This window comes from Malania oleifera, chromosome 2, assembly GCF_029873635.1.
Source record: "Malania oleifera isolate guangnan ecotype guangnan chromosome 2, ASM2987363v1, whole genome shotgun sequence".
Classification (NCBI taxonomy): domain Eukaryota; kingdom Viridiplantae; phylum Streptophyta; class Magnoliopsida; order Santalales; family Ximeniaceae; genus Malania; species Malania oleifera.
Window position 1 is genome coordinate 5044505 of NC_080418.1, and position 27230 is coordinate 5071734.

The 27230-nt window shown below is 37.1% G+C and overlaps 1 protein-coding gene across 1 annotated transcript; it reads right to left on the reverse strand.

The window, feature by feature from the left end:
* LOC131147975 (clathrin heavy chain 1-like) lies at positions 1-27230 on the reverse strand. Its single transcript, XM_058097678.1, has 30 exons — positions 26960-27230; positions 26480-26684; positions 25569-25657; positions 25367-25445; positions 25134-25261; positions 23982-24080; positions 23778-23886; positions 19734-19813; positions 19413-19640; positions 19243-19308; positions 18092-18208; positions 10867-11064; positions 7188-7304; positions 6973-7032; positions 6562-6648; positions 6145-6228; positions 5911-6045; positions 5768-5830; positions 5589-5693; positions 5393-5505; positions 5053-5305; positions 4777-4913; positions 4372-4650; positions 3278-4280; positions 2535-3020; positions 2090-2260; positions 1826-2011; positions 1306-1428; positions 1058-1168; positions 1-666 (listed from the first exon to the last, which is right to left on the reverse strand). Exons 1-30 carry the CDS (start codon positions 27002-27004, stop codon positions 514-516), a joined length of 5109 nt encoding a protein of 1702 aa, XP_057953661.1. The 5' UTR covers positions 27005-27230; the 3' UTR covers positions 1-513.

Genomic DNA, 27230 nt, shown 5'->3' on the forward strand with positions numbered 1-27230 from the left:
TGACCACAACAAAAGAGACGCTATTATACCCATAACCCATGGATGAAACAAAATTTGTCTCCACAAAACAGAACTACAGCGACCTATACATGTGTCAATCTGGTCAAAAATGGAAAAAACCCAAAAACAAAACTACTACAATTGGCAAATTTTTAGTCAAGCCTTCCAGTATGGAACATTTAACACCCCCACTCCTTTTTGTGATCTAGGCTGACTACTCAGCCAGCATAGAAATTGTCTTGTGGGAGGGGGTGTTAGGGGAAATGCGTCTGCTACCGAAAATTTATGTATTTGGAGAAATATCCACAACTCTACAACAAAGAAGGGGCATGTGCCTCAACCAGGCACGGGTGGGGGCGATTTGCTACACTAAAACCCTCCAGACAGGAGCAAAAAATGAATCCGACTACCAGAACAACATGGACATTTCAAGAGTTTCGGGCTGGGCTGACGGCATCGAAAAGCAGGCTGCTGATGTTCCACAGTTCATGTGTATCCTCGTTGATGCAGGAACTAGTAGGAGCCCATCGGTGGCATGCCGAATGGTGGCATTGGAGGCATTCCCATCCCACCCATTGGTGGTGGGGGAGCAAAACCTCCACCTCCGCCCATACCTGGCATGGGTGGCGCAGGCAAAGCCAGCGGCAGCAATTGAGCGTACATATTCTGCACGTGAGCACACAAGAAGATTTTTCAGTTCTTTTCTATTTATGTTCTCTTTTATCAAAAGTCTGCAAGGAATGAAAAAGAGAGAACACAGATACTAGATGGGGACTAAGTCAAATTGAATCCCTCCACTTCATGTTGATTTTTCAGCCAACCAATTTGTTTTCCGAAGGACCTCCCCTAAAGCATTTTCAAGCATTTCCATTGCCTCATTCTTGCCCAAAATGGGTCAGAGACCAGGAAAGCTTTAATAAGGTGGCCCTCACAATAAGCCCCAAAAGTGAAATGCATAATTCATTTGGGTTATTTATGGGTATTCTCATCAGGCTGAGACAGATCTTTAGAAAAACACAATCTGCTGAAGAGGAGGAATAAACAAGTGATATTGTACCTGCTGTGCAACTTGGTCCTTCTCCTCTTTCTCCTTAGCTTTTACCTCATTAAGAGCTTCAAGTTTGCCCTTGACAAGTTCATCTACCTTGCTTGTGTATTCACGAATAAACTATATGGGAAAGTAAGGGAATAAAAATAGAAATGAATATGTATTCAAAAAATAAATAAATAAAAGAAAAAGAAACAAGTGAAGAAAATTGAAGCTAATCAATGAGAAAATCTGTTTAGAGAAGCTAGAAAAATAACCTGCAAGAGGTATGGGAAGGCGAAGTCAATCATATTGTTCATCCACGCAAGCTCAAGAGCAACATCAGGCCGAATCAAATCATAACAAACAAAGAGGCATGATGCGAAACACTCTTTCTTTCCCTGCAAGTACATTAAAAAATACAGATTACTACTTTTAACAGCTTTTCCATAATTAACCAAACAATTTGTGGGGGAGGCTTAAAAAAGTTTTAACAGCCAACATTTTTGGGAGGTCAGGAACATCGGTTGAAATTTTTTTCCTCAAGGGAAACCCCCCAATGATGGGTAAATTTTCTATAGTATTATCATTATAAAGGAGCTCACAATTTAAGGACAACCAAGAACATAACATAAATTGTTTGATACTTGAGGGAATGATAAGAGAAAATATTCAGCAGCCCAACTATAAGATTTTTTGCACCAAAAAAGAAATTATATAATAAATAACAACAGATTCCTGATCTACCATAAGAGTTCATGTCATGTCTCAAAAGACGAGAATAAATGAAAGTCACACCTGCTCAATGAAATAAACAAGCAACTCTTCTGATAGTTCACGGTCACCAGACTGCGAGCATGTCTCCATCGCATCTTTATACAGATTGTCTTTCTTTGACAAAGCAATGGATTGCTTCCATCTGCCAGCCTTCTTATAGATATAAGCAGCAATGCGCCTCATCTCAAGAAGCTCGTGCTTCTCAACCTGTCCAGATGCAAGTATGCAACATTAGACCGTGTTTGCACATCCTCACATGAAAAAAATTAGTTGTTATCTACTCACCTTCTGTGCAAGACCTATTTGATCAAAATTATCATGCAAATCTATTGATTCACGAAGCCTGTCATAATCCTCCTCCTCTACATAAATCTCATTCAAAGCTTCATTAACTGCAGAGACATTGTTGCTCTGAACAGCAACCATGTATGGCTTCACAAGATGTAGGTGACCAGCCTGAACCTCAAGAAGATTTAAGTTAAAAACCAAGAAATAATTGACAAAATTCTTCTAGGCTGTGTCGGGAAACATTGGGCATTGGATTGTGTGGATTTAAACAGGATTCAATACATTTTTGTACTACATGTTGTCCAAATCCAAACAAAAATCCAAAGTCTGAATTCCCAGCTCCCAAACACATGGTTAGATTTTTTATCATTCTTTTCCAACTATGAGAAGAAAAAGCATCAGCAAGTGAAAATGTATATAGTAAGTTAGGCAATGTGTCAACCTTTCGCATTATGTCCACGACGCGAGTATGGTCCACACGAAGGGCGAGCACGTTAAGGAGATCATTAATAAGATCAGGATGTTCTTGCAAGTAGAAGTGCACAGCCTTGTAGTACAGTTCCACATTTGCTACTTTTACCACAATATCTTTGAACTGCATGTGGTCCCATGCTTCAGGAGAATGGTTCATGACAGTGGTTGCAGCATTGTCAAATTCATCATATTGGATGTACAGGTAAGTCAACTCCATCCAGTGTTGTTGTTCATCACAAGCACGTATGAGCTTGGGAATGTTGAGGCGGGTTGAGAACAGTTTAATGTGCTCCATAAGCTTCTCAGGACGGTATCTTGCATATAGAACCCCCAACTCGGTAAAAATCCCCATATGTGCTCGTTCCAACCCTAGACCACTCTCCATAAGAGATATGAGCTCATTAAAGCAGCCCCTGTTCTGGTAATAGTCACTGACTTCTTCCAAATCATCCACCTAGAATAATTAAAACACAAAATTAAGGAGTATTCAAACAGCAGCATCATGCTCTGAGTAGAGCGAAAGACTGTCATGAACAAAAATGGTTCTGTGAAAATTGCAATACCAAAAAAATTATAAGAAAAAATTAAAATTTTCCCCTGCTTAACTAGGCATCTTAATATTCAAAATTTTAGAGAACATGCCCTGGGAGGGGCAAATAATAAGATTCCAAGACAGACAACCTCTAAAGCATTGTTGAACAAAACCCATACCTGTATGATGATGTTGAGCCCACATATCTGAGCCAAGCGAAATTCCTCAGCATCAACACAAGCAAAGCAAACTTCCTTCCATGTTTTTGAGCTATTTGCTTTCCTAGCTGCATCAACGGCACCTTGGAACTGTTGTAGCTTTACAAGCGTACAAGCCAGCTTAGCCCAGTTAGATATAAATGCAAATATGATCTTTGCTGCCTCGTATAGGGCTTCATCATACAAGCGATCCCCAACATTTTGGAGATTAGCAACATTCGGCATGAGAATGAACTCTTCAATATCACCCAGCCTATCAATCTTAGCATAGGCATAAATGAGTTCGCTGTCCACCTTCGGTTCTTTGGCCTTCTGCCGAACCATTAGAAGGTACCTCACCAAGTCATGATACACATTTGCATCCTCAGCAGCCCGAATGACATCTAAGAACTGGGTGGCATCATCTGCACGGATAAATGACTCAATTGCATCAGCCACAAGCCCCTCTCTGAGTTGGGCCTTGGCAACTTGACTCCAGACAGCATCTTCCTCAACGCGGAATGCAAATTCAACAGCTCTTTCAATGCTCCGAATATTATCCAACAGGACATTCACAGCCTGAACATTCAAATTGAACTTTTTGAAAATGGCAAATGCTTCTTCATACAATTGTGCTTCCACAGCCACCTCCCCAACTGCAGGTCCATCAAAGTTGTCTAACCTATTAATGTAATCCATAACTCTTGATGGATCAGCTTTGATGGCAGTTAGGATCAGCAGATTTTGCAAATTGAAGTTCCCACTAAAAGCAGAATTTTGAAGCACAATTTTTTCAAGAAGCTCAATCAGCTCATGTGGAAGATCAGCAGTCATAAAAGCTTTAACTGCAGCTGAAACTTGCTCTGGACTCTTGCTTTCAGGCAAAGCAGTCGACACAACTTGATCAATTAGCTGCCTTCTATACTCATTATCAGGACTAAGACCTTTCTCCCAGAGGTCAGAATCCATCCTCTCCACCACATACCTAACATAGAAAAAGATCATATAACACCACTGAAACACCAAAGGAGAGCTTTATGATATCCAAAGACATTTTAACAAGAAAAATAAACAACCTGGCTTGCAGTTTGAACAAGGAGTTTTTATTCGTGACATTGATAAGTTCATCATCACACTGTCCTCTACGGTATGCAACAACTGCAAGGGTAGGATCCCGCTTCTCACAATATTTACCCACAACACGTGAATCATAGTATGGGTTGGTGGTGAGAAAATGCTCTGGATTGTTGTTGCTGTCTATGATAATTTTGCCCAAAGCATTGTGGACATGTACATCTTGGCTTCCCTCACTCACAAGATGCTCCAAGAACTGGGTGAGCAAACGGAGACGATTCCTGCAAACAGAAAGAAAAGTGGGGAAATGAGAAATGCACAGAGAGAGAGAGAGAGAGAGCAGTGAAGTAATGAGAATGGGCGTGAAAACATTAGGTAAGTGTGCCGCGATAAAAAAAACAGCACACCTCTTTTCACATTCCTCGCAAAGGGGCTCCACTGGAAGAAGAGAACGAACTGAAAGAATAAGACCTTTAATAAAATCCTCAGGGCACTCATCATCTAGCAGCTGCCCAACAACTAGAGGAGCATTTCCAGGATTGACCTATCATCCACAGAAATGAAAATAATGAAATGACTTCAGGTCTGCTTGACATTGACTCAGCTAAACAAGATATAAAACCATCTGACCATATGACATAGATATGTAAGAGATGAAACTAAACTCCTTAGAATAGTTTTACCTTTTGAACATAACCTTCAATATATCGAAGCATGTTGTTTGTATATAGGTAGTGAGTTAGGTCCGGAACAAAACCAAAACGGTCACAAACATTGATCAGAGGGCGTGCATCTGGAAGCTTGGCCTCCATTAGAAAGTTCTTAGTCTTTTCAGGGTCATAAAAATTGGATTCACGAGTCACACGTTCCACCTCCTTGATTTGTCCAGTTTTGGCAGCAGCCTCAATGTACTTGAAGTGGATATCAGGGTCCTCACTTTTCCAAGGAAAAACAATCAGAAACAGAGATATTCATGCAACAAATATCAAATTCTGGTTTTTATGTGCAAAAAAAATAAAGTACCTGGAGCTCAAATATGACCCAAGGAAAAAGTATAGTCCTTCATACGACTTGAATTGCTCAAAAATTTTAATGCATGCCTCAACACCCAACTGCTCAGAATATTCTTTGGCAGTCTACAAAGATATGCATGCATAATCCTCAGTTAAAGAATTGAGATTCAGTCAAATCAGTAACAGCTGTAAAATTGGTAGTTTACCTGCACAATTATCTGAAGATTGCCCCTAAGGTTGACCAGTAGAAGGTCTTTCATACACTCGAGAGCCCACTCTCTGGAAAGGGTTCCAAAGAACTCAACAAGAGACTGTAAACACATAAATTTATAAGAAATACTACATTTCACACAGGACCAAACTGTATAAGCATTTAGTACCAAACCTGTGGCTCAATGGCATGTGTGTTCACAATGACACGTTTAATATCAGGCAATTCAGTATAATGCTGCAAGAATGTCGAAGTGTTCAGTACAGAACATGACAATTTTCTGTAAGATGCAATTAGGTTCCAAGATGAAACTCTACCTGCAGAGCTCGCACGTACAGACCAGCTTTTTCGCAGAGTTGTGCAATTCGAGGACGGTCATAGTGACTAAACATACCATTGGCTAATATAGCATCTGCCACATTTGGAAATGTTACCAGATTGATTTCCAAAACCTGAATTAGGAAGAAAAAAAAGTTAAACTCATACAAGTAAGGACAGATGAGATAATACTACAAGAATAACATAATAATTTTAAGAACAAAAAGATTAACCTTCGTTTGAAGGTATGCATGTTCAGGTAAATTTGGCTTCAGCACATCCAACAAAAAAGCAGTAGCCTCCCGAATCAGGTTTCTCTGAGCAACAACAGAAACCAGCAATTTATGGCAACATAAAAGATAATACATTGTCGTGGTATAAAAATTGATAATAGCACCCTGGAGAGGAGGGGGGGGGGGGGGGATTGCAGAAAGCTTATCCTAAGTTTGGGGGTTGGAGTTCGGAGTTGGATTTGGATTTGTATGGGATTTGACAGAAAGAATAAAAAATTGTATTGAATCTCGTCAAAGTCCACACAAATCCAAATCCAAGTCTTGAAATCCATGTTCTCAAACACAACCTTAATATATATTCAAACCTACGATTAAATGAAGATGTTGAACCTAAAAGGACTAAAACACTAGCTGAACCTGAAGGAATAGATCTGTAATTGTGTTGTAGTCAACTGGGCAACCTCCCTCCATTTGAGACATCATCAAAGCAAAATTAACAGCCCCCTGCCACCCAAAGAAAGAAAAAGTTGTCAAATCATCTAACATAAAAAAATGAGCTTAAATTAAGTTCAGATTGTGAAGAATTTGAGAAGAAGCTTGCCATCCACGAACTTTAAAATCAGGGTGCAAAAAAGCTACAGTACTTGAAATTGAGGCATAATTAGGTGATATTTCCATTCTAAAGTAGTAAAAACCAATTACAAAAGTTGAAAAGAGTGTCAAAAGTAAACTAGCATTCATGTGCTACAAAGTACTTGGTAAATACAAATTACATGGAGCCAACATGATTACTGCAACAATCTTTTATGCTTAGAAGACTGAAAATACCTGCGGATCTGACCGCAAAATTGTTTGCAGCAGGAACAAATAATCAGGTGTATATCCAACCTGTGCATTGATGAAGCAACCAGAAAATAAGTTAAATAATGATGCTCATAATGCACATAATCTGATAGCAATCAACATACTTCACAAAATAATGTTTAAATAACAGCAAAGTGTGTTTAAAAGAATCTGATGATAAAAATGTAAATGAATATCACCTGCTTCGAGTATATTAAAATTTTGTCGAACTCCCTCCTTTCAGCAAATGCTGCAACAACTTTTGGAGTTGCCCTAGCTTTGATATATATTTTCAGCGCAAGGTCATTATCAACCGTCTACAATCAGCAATGGTCCACAATATTAATATTACAGGCAAAAGAGGCAGTGCTGATGCAACCAAATAAGCATAGACTTGCAATTTTTTTTTCAAATTTTAAAAATGTAATTTGGTTTTATTTTTGTTTTAGCAGTCTCCACATTAATTAGTGGATTCAGCATTAATTAGGAGATTTAGTTTTATTCAGGGATATTTTTAAATTTTGGAAAATAGTATCAAGGGAATGCAACGACCACCACCACCACCCCCACCCGATATTATGTCCTAGTAGGTGGGATTGGCTATTTGAATCCTCTTCTACCATTCCACATGATAGGCACAACTTCCTCAAAAAGTTGGAGTGTAATCAAATTCTTGCTATCTTCTCCAAGTTATTCTAGGTCAGCCCATCCCACTCCAATCAACTCTAATAACAACTAAATCACCCATCCTAAATGAAGCACTGTTTGGTCTATACAGTGTAAGTGCTTAAAACATGTTAGTCGCTCTTTCCCTTGTCTTCTACAACTACTATACCTACTTGACCACTGGTGTGCTTATTCCTCACTTTTTCTTTTGAGGTAACACAACCTATTATCTTTATATCTTTATAGATCCAACCCTTTACTTTTTGGGCATACAACAGCAACAACAACAACATGCCTTAAGTCCCACTAGGTAGGGTCGGCTACATTAATCCTTTCCCACCAATTCACCCAATCCAAAGTGTTTCCTGCCAATTCTTACTCTTTGGGCATGTTTTTGCTTAATTACCTAACATTTAGTTCCATTTAGAAAGTCATATATCTGTCCCAAAGAAACAAACTTTTAATTTTAAAAATATTCTACAATCACAAAACATGCCTGATGCACCTATCCATTAAACCAACATGCTTACATTTTCTTCAATTTCTCCTTTAGCTTGAATAATAAATCCAAGATAACAAAATCTACTAGTACTAGGAATTAAAGTTGTTAGAATCGAGATTCTAAGTGGGATCGTTGGAGGAGTCTGCAGGAACAAATCATAGATTGAGAATTGTAAGATTCTGCTTTCAATGTAAAATAAATATTAAAAAATTATATATGTGGAACTTTATGACAAGTATTAAGACTAAAAACTTGGTTAGTAACTTAGGAAGTATAAGAAGTTCAAAAACAATAAAAAGTTCAAACAATAGAAAGAAGAAAAAGAAGAAGAGCAAGAAAATGAGAAGAAGAAGGATAAAAACAGTGCTCACTATCGAGTCTTTTCAAGAAGCAAAAATTTTGTTTCAAAGCATACCTCTGCAGCTCTGCTGGGCCAGCTGGCTTGGCTCTTTTCTTGGCTGCTGCTGATCAAACAAGAACTCTGAGTTGAAGAGGACTGATGTGTTCTTGTTGAACACCAAAGAAGGAAGAGGACTGAGGAATGAGTTTTTGTCGAACCCCAGGAACTCTGGTTGTTGAACGCCAAAGAACTGTTGATCAAACAGCAAGACTGCTAGCTGCTGCTGATCAAACACCAGTCACCAGAAGGAGGGCTCTCTGGTTGTCGAACAGGTGAGAAATTCAGGTGCAGGGTTGCTGAATTTCATTAAGGAGTGGAGGATTGAGGAGACAAACTCCAGGGAAATCAGGTGCAGATTTTGCTGAATCTGCTCACTGATGGGAGGCTGGGAGCCATTTTGCCCCAGTTTTAGAAGACTTTGGATCAAACATAAACCTTTTGGGGCCTTTGGGCAAATAAAAACATGTATTGGGCCACATTATTGAAGTCCAAAAAGGGAAAAAAAAAAATTCCCAATCCAGGTAACAGAGTAGGATCTGTAAGATTCTGCTTATGATTCCGATTCTACGATTCTACCACGAGTTCTACTTGATTCTGATTTTTGCTGCGACTTGGATTGTTTGGGTGAATCTGGATCGTAGAATCGTACGATCCTACGATCTAGATCGCGATTTTAATAATCATGCTAGGAACTTCTTGACCATCAAGTCCAACTTTTCCTCCATTATTCCTCCTAGAATGACTAAAATTGCAGTTCCTGGAGTCCGCCTTGCTTCCACTTATCTTGAAACCTCTAAATTCTAAACTTGTCCCCATAATTTCAAGTTAAAATTCCACTCCACCTCTAGTTTTCACCAATCATCTGCATACAACATACATATGGGATCTCAATTTGGATAATGCACAACGAAGCAAAAAAGCAGGCACTCATACCGCAGTATACACCTATTGCGATTGAAAATTTCCACACTTCCCTTATGGTCCTAACACTAGTCATTACCCCATCATAGTACCTAGGGAATGTGCAACCTTGAAAAAGAAAAAAAAAAAAAAAAACAAGGGAATTAATTGTATTTTCATTTAAGTATTTTATTGGAGTCATATTTCTAGATTCTAGAATATTATTATTCAGGAACATAGTATTTTAGTTTATTTAGAATTTTAAAATAAATATGATAAATTATTCAAAGCAACAACAGATGACTTGTGTGATCATTGTCCACAATCCAGAGCATGTAAAATTGATCTCGTATCTCAATTCATTTTCAACGACGACTGCACATTTAACTAAGCACATGAAGTACGGTAACAACCACTACAAGAAACATCTCTATTAATCCTCTTCTGTCATTACATACAATCTAGAACCTCATAAAGTTGGAATGGTATCAAATCCTTACAATCTGGGCCTAAGTTCTTTTTAGCCAACCTCTTCCCTTGTTCTGCCATTAACAAGTAACACAACTAAATCACCCATATTATAGAGCATTGGTCTACGTTGCAAGTGCCCAAACCATCTTTTAACCACCCTCTCCCTATCAAGTAACACTACTAAATCACCCATACCATAGAGCATTGGTCTACGTTGCAACTGTCCAAACAATCTTTTAATCATCCTTTCGCTACCTTGTGCAGGTGCCATGCGTACCTTACCACAACTGTGTTCATTCCTTTATTTTGTACAGAAACCTTTCCTTTTTGAATGTTATTTCTTAGCTGCACAACATTTTGATTCATAAAGCATGGCTAGTTTTATAGCTACTAAACTTTTCCTTTTAATTTTAAAGATATTTTACGATCACACAACATGACCGAAGCACTTCTCCATTTCAACCATTGTGCTTTTAACCATGTATCACCTCCTCTTTTCAATTTCTCCTTTAGCTAGCAAAATAAATCCAACGTATGTACTCATACTAAGAATTTCCTAACCATCAAGCTTAATATTTTCTCCATTACTCCTCTCATAATGACTAAATTGTATTTCATGTATTCTGCCTTACTATTAAATATCTTGAAAACCTGTGGATTCTAATGTTCACTCATAATTCCCACTGAGATGAGACTCTACATCTAGTTTCATCGATCATGGGAATATCATTTGCAAACAACATACAACACTCAACCTCATTTGGGACATGTCTAGTAAGTTCATTCATAAAGCAAAAAGATAAGGACTCTGAATGAAGAAAAAAAAAATAACAAATTCCAAATAAAACTACTATTACTGCTACCAAAGACCAAATTATAAGTAAAAATCATAGAACAATAAAGCATCATATAAAGCTCAATGTAAATTTCCAGAATAAACCTTAACAAGATCGCCAAGTTCCTCGCTACATTCAAGCTTGTCCTCTGCTAACCAGTTCTCCAAAAGATTCTTTTTATTCTGGTTTACAACAAGGCGTGACAACTCCAACGACTCAAAAGCATTCAGCTTTCCTCTAGTTAAAAGAGTTCCAAAGTACTGCAATAATGGTGGTGTCTGCCCAGCTTGCACAGGAACGCTCTGCAACACAAGCATTATAAGCAAATGAGAACCTCACATGCGCCCATATTTATGAACAAATAATTAGGAGAGGTAACAATGGCGTCAATTCTTCACTGTAGAGATTAATAGGGGATGCCCAAAAAAATGAAGGTATAAAATAATAAAACCCCACTGAGTTAGTTTTGACTTACCCCAAAAAACAATTAATCATTTTTATGTTGTAACACAGTTGACTGCTTTTGCTCATTGAAAAAAAAATAAAATTTGAGCATCCAAAATTATTGAATTTAATCATACTTGCATCTACTTCCTATTAATAACATTACCAAAAATTAACATTCAATTATTACTGTATCCATGTAATATGCACGGCTTTCAAACCCAGACCAGACCAGCTGATCCAACCAGGTTCAACCAGAACCGATCACCTGGCCGGTCCAGGTTATGGCTAGGAATTGGAAATTATATGAACTAGTAGGGAACTGGCTGACCCGGGAAGAACCAGCCTGAACCAGGCCCAGTCCTCACACTAGGGGAAAAAAAAATACATGCGGACTGGAGCTGCTGGGATTTGATTCCAGTATCCAAAGAAAGAACTAAAGACTCACCAACAGGCCAAATAACGCCTTTTGTTTTAGTAACACATCATATATATTATACACATAAACCATGATGCATATAACACATGTTGAGCTTAAATATTTTTTTTATTCGATCAATCCTCTAATAATAATATAATAATATTCTTTCAAATATATATTTTTAGAAAAATAGGTAAGTTACACAAAATTTCATCTTGGTCTTTTTGCCAACAACAACAACTATAATATTTCTAGAGATGATCTTTTCACTCTAATTGACTAAATTTATTAATGATAATAATAATATTATGATAACATCACCAGTTCAACCATTGGTTTGATCTACCGGTCAAACTGGTGCGGCAGACCCCCTTCACCAAGTTGGTCACTGGTCCAAATTTTAAAACTATGATAATATGTTACATTGTTCTCTTTTTAACACACACACACACAAACAAAAAATAAGTTGAACAGAATTCACACAATGCACCTCAATGTGATATATAAAGACTTTAATTAGTGTGTAGAAATTAGTTATTAGTTTACGATGTCCTACACTACACTAAATTTTTTTAAAATGGCATTATTCTATCTTCTCTTTTGGATAATAAATTGAGTTTAATAAACAAAATTTGCAAGAGAAAATGATAATTTATATAAGTTAGAGAAAGTTGTCTCCTGATTCACACACTAGGATGTGCAGCATGTGCTATCACCCTTTTGCATGTATAATCTTAGGATAGTTAGAAAAAAGTAATTCAATAAATTTTGTTCAACATCAAATTAATTTTCATGTGAGTTTGAATACTCTTGAGATTTTGATTAAAACGAATGCCCTAACTTGAAGATAGGTCTCTCCCTCTATTTATAATACAAATTAAATACATTATAATGACAATAATACCCTTACTAACTCTCACTAATTAACATACTAATACACTTAATAATAATACTAAAAAACATAAATAACCTCTAACACTCCCCCTCAAGCTGGAGCATAAATGTAATATGCGACTTAGCTTGTTACAAATAAATTTAACACGAGCACCCCCAAATGCTTTGGTAAACAAATCAGCAAGTTACATATCAGACTTCACATAAGCGGTAGAAATGAGCTTCTACACAAGTTTCTCCCCAACAAAGTGGCAATCAACTTCAATGTACTTTGTCCGCTCATGAAAGACCGGGTTGGAGGCAATATGAAGAGCAGCTTGATTGTCACACATCAACTTCATAGGCTGAGAATGAGAAATATCCAATTCTTCCAACAAGTTCTTCAATCAAACAAGTTCACAAGTAGTGTGGGCCATAACTCTATAATCTGATTCAACACTTGACCTAGCCACCACAATTTGTTTCTTACTCTCCTAAGAAACCAAATTACCACTAACCAAGATATAGTACCTAGTTGTGGATCTCCGGCCGAAAGGTGACCCAACCCAATCTACATCTGTATATCCATGGATTAAGTGTGACCCTGATCACGATGTAAAAGACTTCTCCCAAGTGCACCTTTGAGATATCTCAAGATGTGAATTACGGTGTCCTAATGACTTGTCCTCGGGGAATCTAGAAATTAACACACAACACTTGCTGAAAAAGATATATCCAGTTGAGTGATTGTGAGATAATTCAACTCTCCAACAAGTCTCCGACATTGTCCAGGATTAGGTAGCAAATCACCCATATCTACCACTAACTAGCTGTTAGGATCCATGGGTGTATCAATCGGTTTAGATCCCAATAATCCAATTTCACACATCAAGAACATACTTCCTTTGCGACAAAACAATACCCATACGAGATCCAGATACTTCTACACCCAAGAAGTATTTCAACGGTCCCAAATCTTTGGTTTGAAACTTAGTTTGTAGAAAAAAAATTGAGACTCTAAATACCTTTATCATCATCACCTGTAATAACAATACTATCCACATAAACAACAAAAAAAGGATCCTACCCGATGAACTATGACGATAAAATACAGAATGTTTGACTACACATCATCGAAGACCAAATTCAAGTACAACACAAAAATGACCAAACCATGCTTTGGGAGACTGTTTTAAACCATAGAGAGCCTCTTGATGTGACACACTAAGCCTGACTCCCTTTCAGCAACAAACACCAGTGATTGCTCCATATAAACCTCCTCCTCAAGGTCACCACGCAAGAAAGACATTCTTTACATCTAACTGATGCAAAGCCCAATGACAAGTAGTGGCTAAGGAGATGAACAGATGTACTGATATAAGTTTGGCAACTGGAGAAAAAGTATCAAAATATTCCAGACCATACATCGTGGGGAGTATGATCATCAAATGAGGAAACCAAAGGCGTGGTAGTACAAGCTGGGGGGGGAGGGGCCTCTGTTTCTTGGAGCCGTTGTAGTGAATACACTTGCAAATTAAGATGATCAAGATGATGAGAAGGACTCAAACTACATGGAGACTTAAATGGTCGGTTGGGCAAGGACAGCAAAGTGGAATCTGGAAGATTAGGCAAAGGAAGAGACTCATTAAGCTCAAAAGCACTCAGGGACTGGGTATAGTAAGGTGTAGACTCAAAGACGGTAACATTGGCAGAAACAAAGAAGCGATGCAACACAAAACTATAACAATGATATCCCTTTTGGGTATATGAGTAGCCCAAAAAGACACATTTTATAGCACGAGGATCCAACTTATCCACCCCAAAAGTTAGTTGATGAACGAAGGACGCACACCCAAATATACAAGGAAGGAGAGAGACTAAGGTGAATTAGTAAAGAGAATGAAGTAGGAAATTTTAACAATAAGAAGAGAGGATGGCATCATGTTGATTAGATAGAATGGAGTAGGAAATTTTACCAATAAGAAGAGAGGATGGCATCCTGTTGATTAGATAACAAGCAGTAAATATAGCATCACTCCAAACACTTTAGGTACATGCATTTGATGAAGTAAGTTGCAAGTGATTTCAAGAATATGTCTATTTTCCCTCTCTGCAACCCCATTTTGTCAAGTGTGGGCATAGGATGATTGATGGACAATACCAAACTGAGTCATATAAGTAGTGGATTGTGCACTGAAGTACTCTTTAGCATTATCACTTCGAAGTATTCAAGCTAGCAAAACCAAATTGAGTCTTTATTTCAAAATAAAAAGGCACAAAAAACATGAAATAACTCAGAACGATCTTTAATTAAATATAACCAAGTCATTCTTCAATAATCAACCACAAAGGTTACAAAGTACCAAAAACTCAACTTGGACACAACTCTACTAGGGCCCCAAACATCATAATAAACTAACATAAAAGGGCTTGCAGCCTGTTTATTGACTCGAGAAGCGAAAGGGACACGATTGTACTTTCCCATCTGGAAAGACTCACAATCAAGACTAGACATAGAACTCAAACTACGAACAAGATATTTTAACTTTCCAATAAAGGATGACCAAGGCGACAATGAAATTGGAATAGTGTGGCAGCAGCACCCTTCACCAATCATCTTCCTCGTCTTCAAATTATGAATAACCATAGAATCAAGGAAGAATGTCACTGAACAATTCATGGATTTATTAATTTTGTTAATGGACATAAAATTGAAAGGAACTATGGGAATATACAAAACCGAAGGAAGAGAAATAGAAGAAGTGGGATTTACAGTCCCAATTCCCTTGATTGCAGTGGTGGATCCATCAGCAAAAGTAACACAAGGTAAATTGGCAGGATATTGAAGAGTGGAGAAGAAGCTACGTATACCTATGATATAATCAGTGGCACCCGAGTCTATGACCCAAGGACTAGGAGCTCCGCTCTTGCAATTGGGTTGTTGCGATTACGGGCTGGATGTCTAATGATCTAGTCGGTAATGATAGTATTTTGTACCTGAACCGGTGGCTCACTTTTTATAAGTAATGGGAAAGAGGACCAAATGAGAAAAACTGGATGACAGGCATACCGTGGGATTATTTGTTTGAGCAACAAATGCAATGGGAAGATAAGCTTGTTGTGACGCTTGATAATGTTGGAACTTGAAATACTCTTCCTCTAACATGGATACAGTATGTGCCCCCCACTCTGCCCCAAAGGTAAAGAGTTGGTGATGGCTGCATTGGCTGCCCCAAAAGGTGTGAAGTCGATGGTTGCTGCAATGGCAACACGGGAAGGTCTGCCATGGAGATCCCAACACTGCTCAATAATATGATTACTCCATCCACAATGAGTGCACTTGCGAGGAATACGTCTACCTTGTCCGTCTCTACCACCACAACCACTCAAACCACCTCAATAGCTTTTGCAGTTGTTTGGTAGAGAACTAGAATCACCCTATGTAGCAAAAGCTGTCCTCGCAAAGTTAGATGCAAGAACAGGAGAATGCATGCTAAAGAAAGCACGAAAGACACGAGAATAAACATCGGAAAATGATGGCAACTTGGCACTACTAAGTAACTGAGACCGGGCTGCCTCAAACTCAGGTCTCAAATCCGCTAAAACACGAAGAAGTGTCATCTGCTCTCTCTACTTCTACATCTCACAAACATCGGAAGTTATAGGTTGCACGATGTTAAGCTCCTCATGAATACACTTCATCTCTCCAAAATCATCTACAATAATCTGCAAAATTCCTATCTACTTGTTGTAACTAAAAGTACTCCTGGGATAAATCATACATACGTGTAATGTTACTAGAGTATAGAAGCTTGACATAATCCAAAATCTCCTTGCACGTATGTAGATGCATACACATCCGTGCAATCTGTGGTTCCATCGAATTCCAAAGAGGGAAACAATCAAGGCATCTTCTCGAACCCACACTTCTTTTCTCTCCTCATCAGAAGGATCAAATTGGAGCAAGTGATCAGATTTTCCTAATCTTGCTAAATGAACCAAACAGCTTTAAACTATTGAACTTAGTTCATTCCATCCAACTTTTGAGTTGCTATCTGCGGCAGCAATGTAGGAAACAAATTTTTGGGATTCAAGGATTCCATCCCAACACTCACAACTCAGCAGCCACACCAATGTCAAACAAGAAGAACAATCAAAACTAATCGGGACAATCACAAACTATGTGAGGCACCGACATAACCACGAATGAGGTGAACGACTCATTGACAGATATAGCACTGCCACAGCCTCACAACTGGATATACAAACACTGCCACTGCTCCAAAAAATTCATAAAGAAGCCTTCACAAACCCCAAACAAAGATTAACAGAGTACCACAAGTGCATGGTCGAAAAGGGTTGGATTTTTGAGCTAAAAACAGGCCCAACAGCTTGATAATATTGTCTAGAGAAGGAATCAAAACATGGCAGAGGAAAAAAAAAAAACAAAAAGGTGGCCGGAAATCGGAACTGCTGGCATTTGGCCAGCATGTGGCAGAGCGTGGGAGCTCCTCCAGCGATGGGGTCTTGTGGGGTTAGGCTTCAAAGGATTCTGTGTTTGGGTATATGGTTGGTTTTGTGAAATAATGAGGGGCGGAGATGGATCTGAGAAGGACAGCTGCGGGAATGACTTTTCCAGCAACGGCTAAGAAGAATAGGGTTTAGGTTGGATCACGCCCTAAGTCCATGTTGAGATTTTGATTAAACTGAATGACCTAACTTGAAGATAGGTCTCTCCCTCTATTTATAATACAAATTAACTATATTCTAATGATGATTATACCCTTACTAACTCTCACTAATTAACATACTAACACACTTAATAATAATACTAAAAGACATAAATAACCTCTAACAGATACAAAAAGGCATCTGTCCTAATCAGTTACTAATATCAACCAAATTTCAAGAAAATTATCTTAAAACCCATTACGGTAAAAATATAATAATTTGTATTCCCCAAAATAATCCATTTTCATGGTATGTGAGTTCTTTTGTTTTTTAAAAGAATACGTTTGGTAATTCAATACTCTTAAAAAGTTTTCAATATAAATAGATTGTTTTTTTAAATATAACTAAAAGTTAAAGATGATTCATCAAACTTAACAAAAAAGTTTTGAAGAATTTTTCTTCCTAGAGAAAGAAAAAATGGGTAGTTTTTAAACAATCAATTTGTACAAAATACAAGGCATATAACCTGCAAAGCCTATGAAACTTCTCTAACCTAGTAAGCATAATAACAGCCAGCTATATATGTCTCGGGAATGGTAACAAAAGAAGAGGTTTCACAGATCCAAAAAGCCTACAAAAATTAAAAAAAACCTGTAAAAAAATTAACATCTAAAATCACCACTAGCAGACATTTGGATTGACTCAGATAAAATGGGTTAACTCAATACTTTTAGGGGACTAGTGGGCTTTCTTTTGTATGGATACAAAGTCCTAGGATTAATCGCAAAATATAGAAAGTGAATTTTGTGTTCTTAACCCAGAAATAAATAAAGTGCACATAACAAACCATTGACAGTAAACAGTATAATCCAGAGTGAGGAAATTGCATCTATAACAAAAAATACAAAACTATCAAATACCTGAAACTTAGCCACAGTGTCAGGAGTACGAAGGATTCCCTGGGGCGATTCCGCAGCAAGCTCTGCAGCCTCCTTATACTTTGTCTGGGCAAACAATTCTTGGAATCGTTGGACAACCTATGAAACAACCACATGCCGTAAGAGGAAGTTTTAATATGCGATAGAAGTCCAAAGCATGCCTGCATATGGTTAAGAATTCAAGCATAACTTGCTTGCACATCACTGACAACTAGTTGCAAGCCAGTTGTTTCCATTATTTCTATGGGCATTACTACACATTATTTTCTGTTGAAGAATACGGGATACTACAGGTAGAAAAATAAGCACCTAACAAAGTGTCAGGATTTGTAAGGACAAACTTTATACATAACGCCATTTTTTTCCTGAAGTGGAGAGTGCTCAGAGGTTTCAAAATCCAGAGTGTAATGATGCAAGGAGACAAGTTTGTTAATTCAATTATTTTAATAAGAAAATAATCCACAAAGCGATGCAGGTATCAAACCTGCAAGAAATGGGGGGGGTGTCGGGGTGTGTGTGTGTGTGTGTGCGTATGTGTGTGTGTGTGTGTGTGAGAGAGAGAGAGAGAGAGAGAGAGAATAGTAAAGCCAAAGAAAAAAAAAAAGAGTTGAGTTGTATAGTGCAGAAAACAAAGATATCTACCTTTCTGGATTTTTTATAGTGCCACCATTTCACAATATACATTGTCCGGGAAAGCTAGTCTTGGGATTGCTATTTTATCCTACTAATCTGTGAAAGTTGAGGCTTTACTCTAACTGGTCATAAAAGTCTCTTTGCTATGGCCTTTATTAAATACCCCAAGCTCAGAGGGTTACTTGGATATTTCATTTAACATACATTCTAAACCTAATGCTAGTGTTGTAGATCTCAATGATATTATAATTGTAATTTAAAGTGATGGATAACCAACCAAAAGCCCTCTCTTCCATTATCAAAGCACAATAGAGATAATAATTATCTTCATTCAATTATTTTAATAGAGTACATGCACTAAAACAATGATCTAGCCAAGTTTTCACCATTCACTTCAAAGACACAGCTCCATCTAAAATCAACAAAGTCAAGAGAAACCTCAACTTTTAGAATAATAGTATGGGGAAAAAGGAACAAATTCAAATCAAGCCTAAATTTACCAGGTTTTCTGCACCAGGAAGGTTCCCCCTTTTGGCTAGGTTGACAGCAAGCTCCAGATTGTTTAACTGCAAAAAATATGGAACAACATTCAAAATCCAATGAAATAATAATTTAGCATACAACATTTTGATTGCGATAGGCAGTGGGAAAAAAGAACTTCTAAACATACCTGGCCACTAACAAAAGGCACAATAGTTGCTTCATTTACAGTGGCAAGTAACACCTGGCCCCGCCTATTAATGGCATAAAACCCACCAATTGACGATGCTTCTGCTGTCAAAAATATGGGATCTGGACTAATTCGATTTCTATAAACTGCAGCAGCTGATTCCAGGTCATAAACAAATAAAAGTCCAAGCTTTGTGATGACATATATCAAACTGTGCTTGTGGGATATCTGTCATCAACCAAAGACAAAAGGGGAAGGCTAAATTAATATTTAATCTTTCAGGTGCTCAATAAAAATTTTTTAATGAATCTCTATACGCACCTGCATTGACACGGGAAAGTCGTCAGCAAAGTCTGGGGGAAAGAATAGATCTGCCTGTTTCTTGGTAAATGCAGGTTTTCCTAACAATAAGTCGCACATTATCAGAGCGTGAAAATTTCTTATGAAGGAACAAAATGAATAGAATAAAAGTAGCATTTTACCTTAAATAATGTTTGGAAATTGTATGCTAACAGTTTACAGATGCATAATATAGATAGGAAGCAAATGCCCGGTAAGGATGAAGAAAACATTGGAAAGCATCACAACAAAAGTGTAGGGTGACAAAATTGGTCAATTTTTGTAAAGGAAAATTATATAAAAGGCATTAATCGCTCTCTTCTCCAATTTGAAAACTCAAGCAGGAACACATTTGTTTGAACTTTAGAGGATAATTTCCGCAATAACAAATGCCTTTTCCTATATTATAATAGTTTTGATCAAGGTTGTCAAAATCACTTGTTTAGCTAAAATAAATAGATGATTAGATTCTACAAATTACGTATAATAACTTCTAAAAAAAGCACAAAACAACAATTGCAATGATTTAAAAATCCAATTAAATAACTCAAAATTTTACAACCAAAGTTAGCTGTTAAGGATCGTAGTGGAATTACAATTCTAATACAATTTTCTATTTGGGTCAATATCCAATATCTTAAAAGGCTCAATCAAGACTCATCTCAAAAAATGCCTCGAGACTCAGTTTAAAATACTAAATCCAAAAGGCAACCGCAATACACATTGAAGCTTGCCATTTGCATAAAAGGCACACCTTTTGAGCATTTTTAGCTGAGGCTTACAATTGTTTGAAGCTTCATGTTAGATTTGGCTAGAAAATTTTTAACATGTTTATATAAAAGAATGTTGTGTAATATGAGTTGATTTCTAAAACTCTTTAAACTCAAACTTTCAAAATAATTGAGAGTTAAATTTTGGGGTCTTGAAAACTGTTTGAGCTTTGTAATGTTATAGCTATCACCCGACATGATTTATATAATGATTTCAAGTTACTATCTTCTGAATGGCCAACAAATAGTTACAAATTATATTTTATTTCTTGCATTTTATTTGCAATTTTCTTTATTTTCAAAATATATGTAATTTGTTTACATATCTTTATTTAAAAATAAGATTCTCAAAAGGATTATGGCTCACCTTCCATCTTCACCTTTAAAAACATTGATTTAGTAAGCTATTTAATAAAAACCACGTAGAAGGATTAAATTTAGAATTAACAAATGAGGAAAAAGATAAAAATATGAGACTTACTCACAAAATTGGAGTTAAAGAAGTTTAGTATGCATATTAAAAAAGATGAAAAATTAAAAGCTATAGGACCAGATAACGTCCCAATTGAATTTTGGAAATGTCTAAGTGATAACAAAATTATATGGTTAACAAATTTATTTAACACAATTATAGAAACTAAGAAAATGCAAAACGAATGGAGGAAACGCACTTCAATACCTATATACAAAAATAACAACAACATTCAAAATTGTAATAAATTTGTGGAATTAAACTTATGAGTCATACAACGAATTTATGGGAAAGTGTAGTAGAACGAAGTTTAAGGATAGAAAATTAATGGAAAAGTTTACGAAAAAGAAGAGGGACTTAAATATGATTTTTATTGACTTAGAGAAAGCATGTGATAAGATACCTAAGGAAGTTTTATGGTGGGTTTTAGAAAAAAGGGCGTATGTAGTATGTCCACTGAAATCAATAAGGATATGTATGATGGAGTAATGACTTGTGTTAGGACTACAAGTGAAGAGCTAGGGAATTTCCAATCACAATATGTGTATACCAAGGATCTGCTTTAAGCCCTTATCTTTTTGCTCTAGTGATGGACGATTGGATTAACTTACTAGGAGTATCCAAAATGGGGCTCCACAATGTATGTCAGTGATTTAAAAGGAGTTCTTGAGGCGCGCTTTGAGCATTTTGACGGTTAAACACCCCTAGGCGTAATGTAAAAGGCAAAAGTCCCAAAAGGCATACACATTTTGGAGTTGGGCATACATATTTTGGCTAGAAAAACTCGCATTTCACACCTCAGTAGACAAGGCGTAGCATTTCAGACCCCATTGTATGTGCAGATTACGAAGCAGAAAAAGCTTCCACGACATCAACGAATACTCTCTTTCCATCGGTTAATGTTCTCCAGAAAGACGACTCCTTCGACAGGACGACAGGGTTGTCTCTTTTCAGCCAATCAAGCACCACGTCTCTCTCTCTCTCGACCTACTTCAATCATCGACCAACCTCAGGTCTTCTGCAAATCTGTGCCCTTGTCTTCTCAGGCAATCTATTTCCCACATCGAGGACCTAATTCCGATTTTCAACACTCTTCGACACTCAGCTACTTCAGATCTTCATACAGAAGCCTCTCTCTTTGACGCTCAGCTGCTTTGTATCTTCACACAAAAGTCTCTCTTCTCGACACTCAGCTGCTTCACAAAAAATCATCTCTATTCACAGACTTGTCTCACTTCAGAGAGAGAGAGAGAGAGAGAGAATCATGGTGGAGTCAAAACTCCTTTAACCAAGAAAGGCAATAGGTTTGGAGTTAAATATTAAAGCCTGGTTGAGCATGTGGCAGTGGCCCTGTAATTCATGGCCAATACCCCCACAGCTAGCTTGAGCTCAGACTCTTTAAGCTATTTTTAAGGGTACAATTTAAATTGCTTCATTTCATTTATTAAATTAAATTCATATGATTTTTAGTATGTATAATTTATTTTTATATTTTTTTAAGTAAAAAATTAAATTCCCAAAAGACTTGTGCCTCACCTTGTTAGGGGTAAAATGCCTCGCCTTACGCCTTCGCCTTTTAAAACACTAGTGTATGTTGTTTGCAAATGAATTGTCTTGATTGATGAAACTAGCGGCAGAATACAATCTAAGTTAAAATTGTGGAGAGAAGCTTTAGAATTTAAAGGTTTTAGGCTTAATAGAAATAAGACAAAATATATGAAATTTTATTTCAATCGTAGTCGGAGAAATATTAGAGAAAAGGTAGAGTTGACGACCAAGAAATCAATAACACTAGTGGATTTTGATACCTTGGGGATTTATTATGCAAGCTGAAGGAGAAATTGATAAAGATGTAATGCATTAAATTAAAGCAGATTATGTAAAATGGAGAAGCGCTTAAGTGTGTTGGGTGATTGTAGACTACTCTTAAAATTAAAAGAGAAGTTTTATAGAATGGCCGTAAGACCAACATACCATATGGATCAGAATGTTGGGCAACTAGGAAGCAACATATCCAAAAAGAAAAAGTTTGTCGAGATTAGAATGCTAAGGTAGATGAGTGGTATAGCATTAAAAGATAAATTAAATGATGAACATATACCTAGAAAGTTAGGCGTAGCTACTATAGAAGATAAGGGAGGGACAACTCAGATGATTTAGGCATCTGCAATGTAGGCCAAATAATGCGCCAGTGAGGAGTGAGCTAGTTACTATGATGGCCAGTAGAAGGGGTAAGGAAAGACCTAAGATAACTTAGAATGAGATAGTGAGTAAGGATTTAATAGGCTTGAATTTGTTAGAGGAAATTGTCCATAATAGCATAAATTGGCGAAAAATGATTCATGTAGCCAACCCCACCTTGTGGGACTTAAGGCTTGGTTTGTTGTTCATTGTTATATATCGACTTACTCAAAGACAGATTAATATCTTCTTTGTTAAAACAAAGAAAAATTAAGGAAAGATCATTTTTGTTTCCATACTTCCTATCCCACCAAATGGAGCATTACCCATTCTTGAAATTCTTGAACTGTAAGATCATCTGATCCTATGATCCCAATCATAATTTTGCTAACAATGTCTAGGATGAAATAATTTAAATTTATTGACAACTCAATCTTATAACAAAACAACTGGAATTTAATTTATGAAGTAGACAAGGTTCCGAGTGAGAAATACAGAACTGCAATTTCAAATCGATGGACACCTGTACAAAATATTACCACGTGCATGCGCGCACACACACAAAGGGAAGGGTGGTACCAGAATGTAAGATACTAAGCATACCTGGCTGCGCACCAAGTTCAATGACATGTAACTTGGAGGTAATCTGTCCAGCATTGGTAGTCTTTGAGGCAAAACAAATAAGAGTTGAAGGATTTTCATTCCCAGCGACCTGCATATAACAAAAATTATTGAAAATGAATTCCATAAATTAAAAAATTAGAGCCTGGAAAAAAAAAACAACAACAGTGATGGGCAGAATCAAACTTTAAATGAAGCAAAAGATGCAGCATGAGCTTCAAGAGCCTGACTACGTTGCTGGTCCACAGAAAAAAGCTGCATATTTCCTTTGACTAATTGTGGTCTCTGCAATAAAATGTTCAACACGTAAAGTGAAGTATTATCATCACAGACTCAGATATTTATTATTGTTGATATTCTTAAACTACATACAGTTAGAAATAAACATGGTTCAATACATAGATTTCCACTATGATGCAACAAAACCAACAGAGACCAATATTGCTAATGTAAGTGAACCAAAGAAAGAATAAAATACAAAATAGACATTTTCAGATTCAAGAGATTCTGAAACGGATAAATCCAGGGCTGAATTCACAACATAGGAAAACAATCAAGAACAGAGACAAGGAGTTACATGGTATAATCATATTAATTCTAAAGGATTCTGCCAGTGTCAAACTTTGAGACAGCACATGAAAGTATTTGAACTATTCAAGTAGAAATGAATCAATCAAGGACATAAGTTTCTCCACCACAACAACAACAATACAAATAATATATATGCTAGATCACACATTTATTTTTCTGTTCAACTTTAAAATGGAGAGAAAATTTTGAACAATTATTTGTTGCAAGGCAATCGCACAGAATTTTAAGACTGGCATTTTACGATCTTTTTGCCAACATCTACCACAAAGTAAGGGCATGAATTTTTATACGGCAAAAAAATCTCAAAAAGCAAAGATGTTTTGATAATATCATACAAAACCATGAAAGAACACGGAGTCTTTTATACGCTCAACTCATGATGCAACACACCTTTTATGCATGTCAACATGATCAATTTGCTCAAGGAAAAAAAAGAACAATTTTTGCCTTAGAAAATTCTTAGAAAACATAAATAAAATGCTTCACAAAATACCATTTGGATCAACATGTCAAGCACCTCATACATGTCAGATAACTTAACAAGATCAATATTCAAACATAGCTAAAAGAACACACTCAATTACTACAAATATCTATACATGCCATTTAGAAGCTGACGCGATTTACAAAGCGGTAGAGTAAGCAAAGAGATCACACAGGTCAAACGCAGGGAGGAGGGAGAAAAATAAGGTTTCCCCAAAAAGTAAATAAATGAATAGGCAACAATGGGACCAGTAGACCATGCACCTCAGCTGCACCAGGAGCAATTCCTATCAAAACCAACCACTTCTCAGAGGGATCACAGCGGTAGTTGATTATTTGATTATTTGCGAGATTAGCTGTTCGCTCAAACATCTTTACAGGCTCAGAATCACCTGTTAACACGCAATTAGAGAATTGTAAGCTAAGCATGCGCAGTGCGTGCAGGGGGGCGAGGTGGGGGGCTGTAAAAATACTTTTTAAAAAAACTAGGGTCTTACCTTCAATAGACCAGTGAAATACTGAGGTCTGTGTGACCATGCCCAGCATCTTCGGAGTAATCCACTTCCAAAAGACAACCTAATTAGAGAGTGCCATACATGTGTTAAGACCACCAAAATCAAGCCAATCTTATTGAGTACAAAGTATTAAAAGAACATATCCAATACTTAGGAAGTGCTTTAAAGGGGCCAAATTTATCACCTGCTCAGGCATTTGATGAGATTTCAACTTTGCTTTCATTTCAATATTGAATATTTGAAGGTGATCTTGAGTTGTTCCAGGAAGTTGAGCTTCAAAATAAATTATCATACAGTTAATTAGTCCCATTGTAAATATAAAATGAAAAACTATTTCTAATCCATCAATAATAACACAAATTTTTATATTAAAAATCGCTCATGCATCACACTCCCCACCCAACCACAAAAAAAAAAAAATCCCGCTTTTGATATGCCTATCATAATCATAGAATGCATGAACTGGCATCAACAAATGCTTTGAAATCAATGTCTATTGTCTAACCCAACATCCACAGACAAAGATTCGCAAACTCCAACAACAGACTAGGGAACAACAACAATAGCAAGAAAACCAAGCCAGTAATTAATTGAATCTTGAGCAGAATAAACATTATACCACATAAATTATTGGAATAAAACATTTACAGCAGAGATAAAAAGCGTGCATATGAGTATGCAAGTGCATGAAAGTTTCAATTAAAAGATCCACTAACTCATTGCCAGGAGCATTTCAGAATAGAAGCAAGAAATAATGAGGATATCATGCAAATAATGTCCATAAACAAAAACAATGAAGTTGATGCCATCGATAACCCTCCAAGACAACATCATCTGATCGACTTAAAAGCTGATGGAAGAAATGAACATAACCCAAAATCCACAATATAAGATGTCATACCTATGTAAGGAGCTCAACATAGAAGGTGCGCTAATGATAATCCAAAACCGAAACAATCAATTGACTAATTGGTGAGTTGTAATTTAGCATGTAAATTGACATGATTGATCAAGTCCTAGATGATCAACCCCCCACCCCCCACACACACACATATCAAATCATAAAGCAAGGCATAAAAGGTCTCTAAAATCTACCTTTCAGCGCAAGAATCCTAGAATTGGGGTTCATCAAAGCTGAGTCTGCGGTAATGGGCCTTCTCAACGGCTGCATGGGCATGCTCATATCGACGATGACCACACTGTTCTGTGGAGCTGTTTCCCTAACACATATATACTTATCTGATTCCATCGTCACATGCGTAAACGTGATGAATTGCGGATTAATTCCAATGCTAGGCAACTGCAACCACGAAAAAAGGAAAATTTGAGAAACACTTGGAACACTAATACACCCAGAATTTGACAAAAAAAGATCCACTTAAGACAATCAATAGCAAGCTAAAGCTAAAACCACGATTTATAAGAGAAAGTGAAGAGATCTAAGATCTGCCTAAAGATGAATGGTGTAGGGCTACGAAAAACAGAATCAGTGAGAAAAGTTGAGCTTGAATTCGAAGAGAGAGCAACTAATCTAGGTTGAATTAGTGAAATGGTAACGAGGGAGAAAGATGTTACCGTCAGAACTTCTTTCATGGTGATAGGAGCATTTGCAGCAGCCATGATTGCGAGATCGATAGCTCAAAAGCTTATTATCGATCGGTAGAAAAGATCGAAACCCCCTGCAAGAAGGGTTTTGAGCGATGATTCACCAGCCAAATCGAGGATTGATCGCTGCGAGATCTGAAGCAGCGATCGACAGAGAGAGAGAGACACAGGGATGGGGCGGCAGGAGATTGGAAATGTTGAATATCAGAACTTGTAAGAACGTGATGGCCTTGCCAGTTCG

Excerpts from the sequence above, each read along its gene's own strand:
- LOC131147975 (XM_058097678.1), bottom strand. The coding sequence starts at position 27,004 with ATGGCTGCTGCAAATGCTCCTATCACCATGAAAGAAGTTCTGACG. Across the intron at positions 25,658-26,479 it reads TAGGATTCTTGCGCTGAAAG|CTCAACTTCCTGGAACAACT; the intron begins GTAGATTTTAGA and ends TTTATTTTGAAG. Across the intron at positions 6,229-6,561 it reads TTACAGATCTATTCCTTCAG|AGAAACCTGATTCGGGAGGC; the intron begins GTTCAGCTAGTG and ends GTTGTTGCTCAG.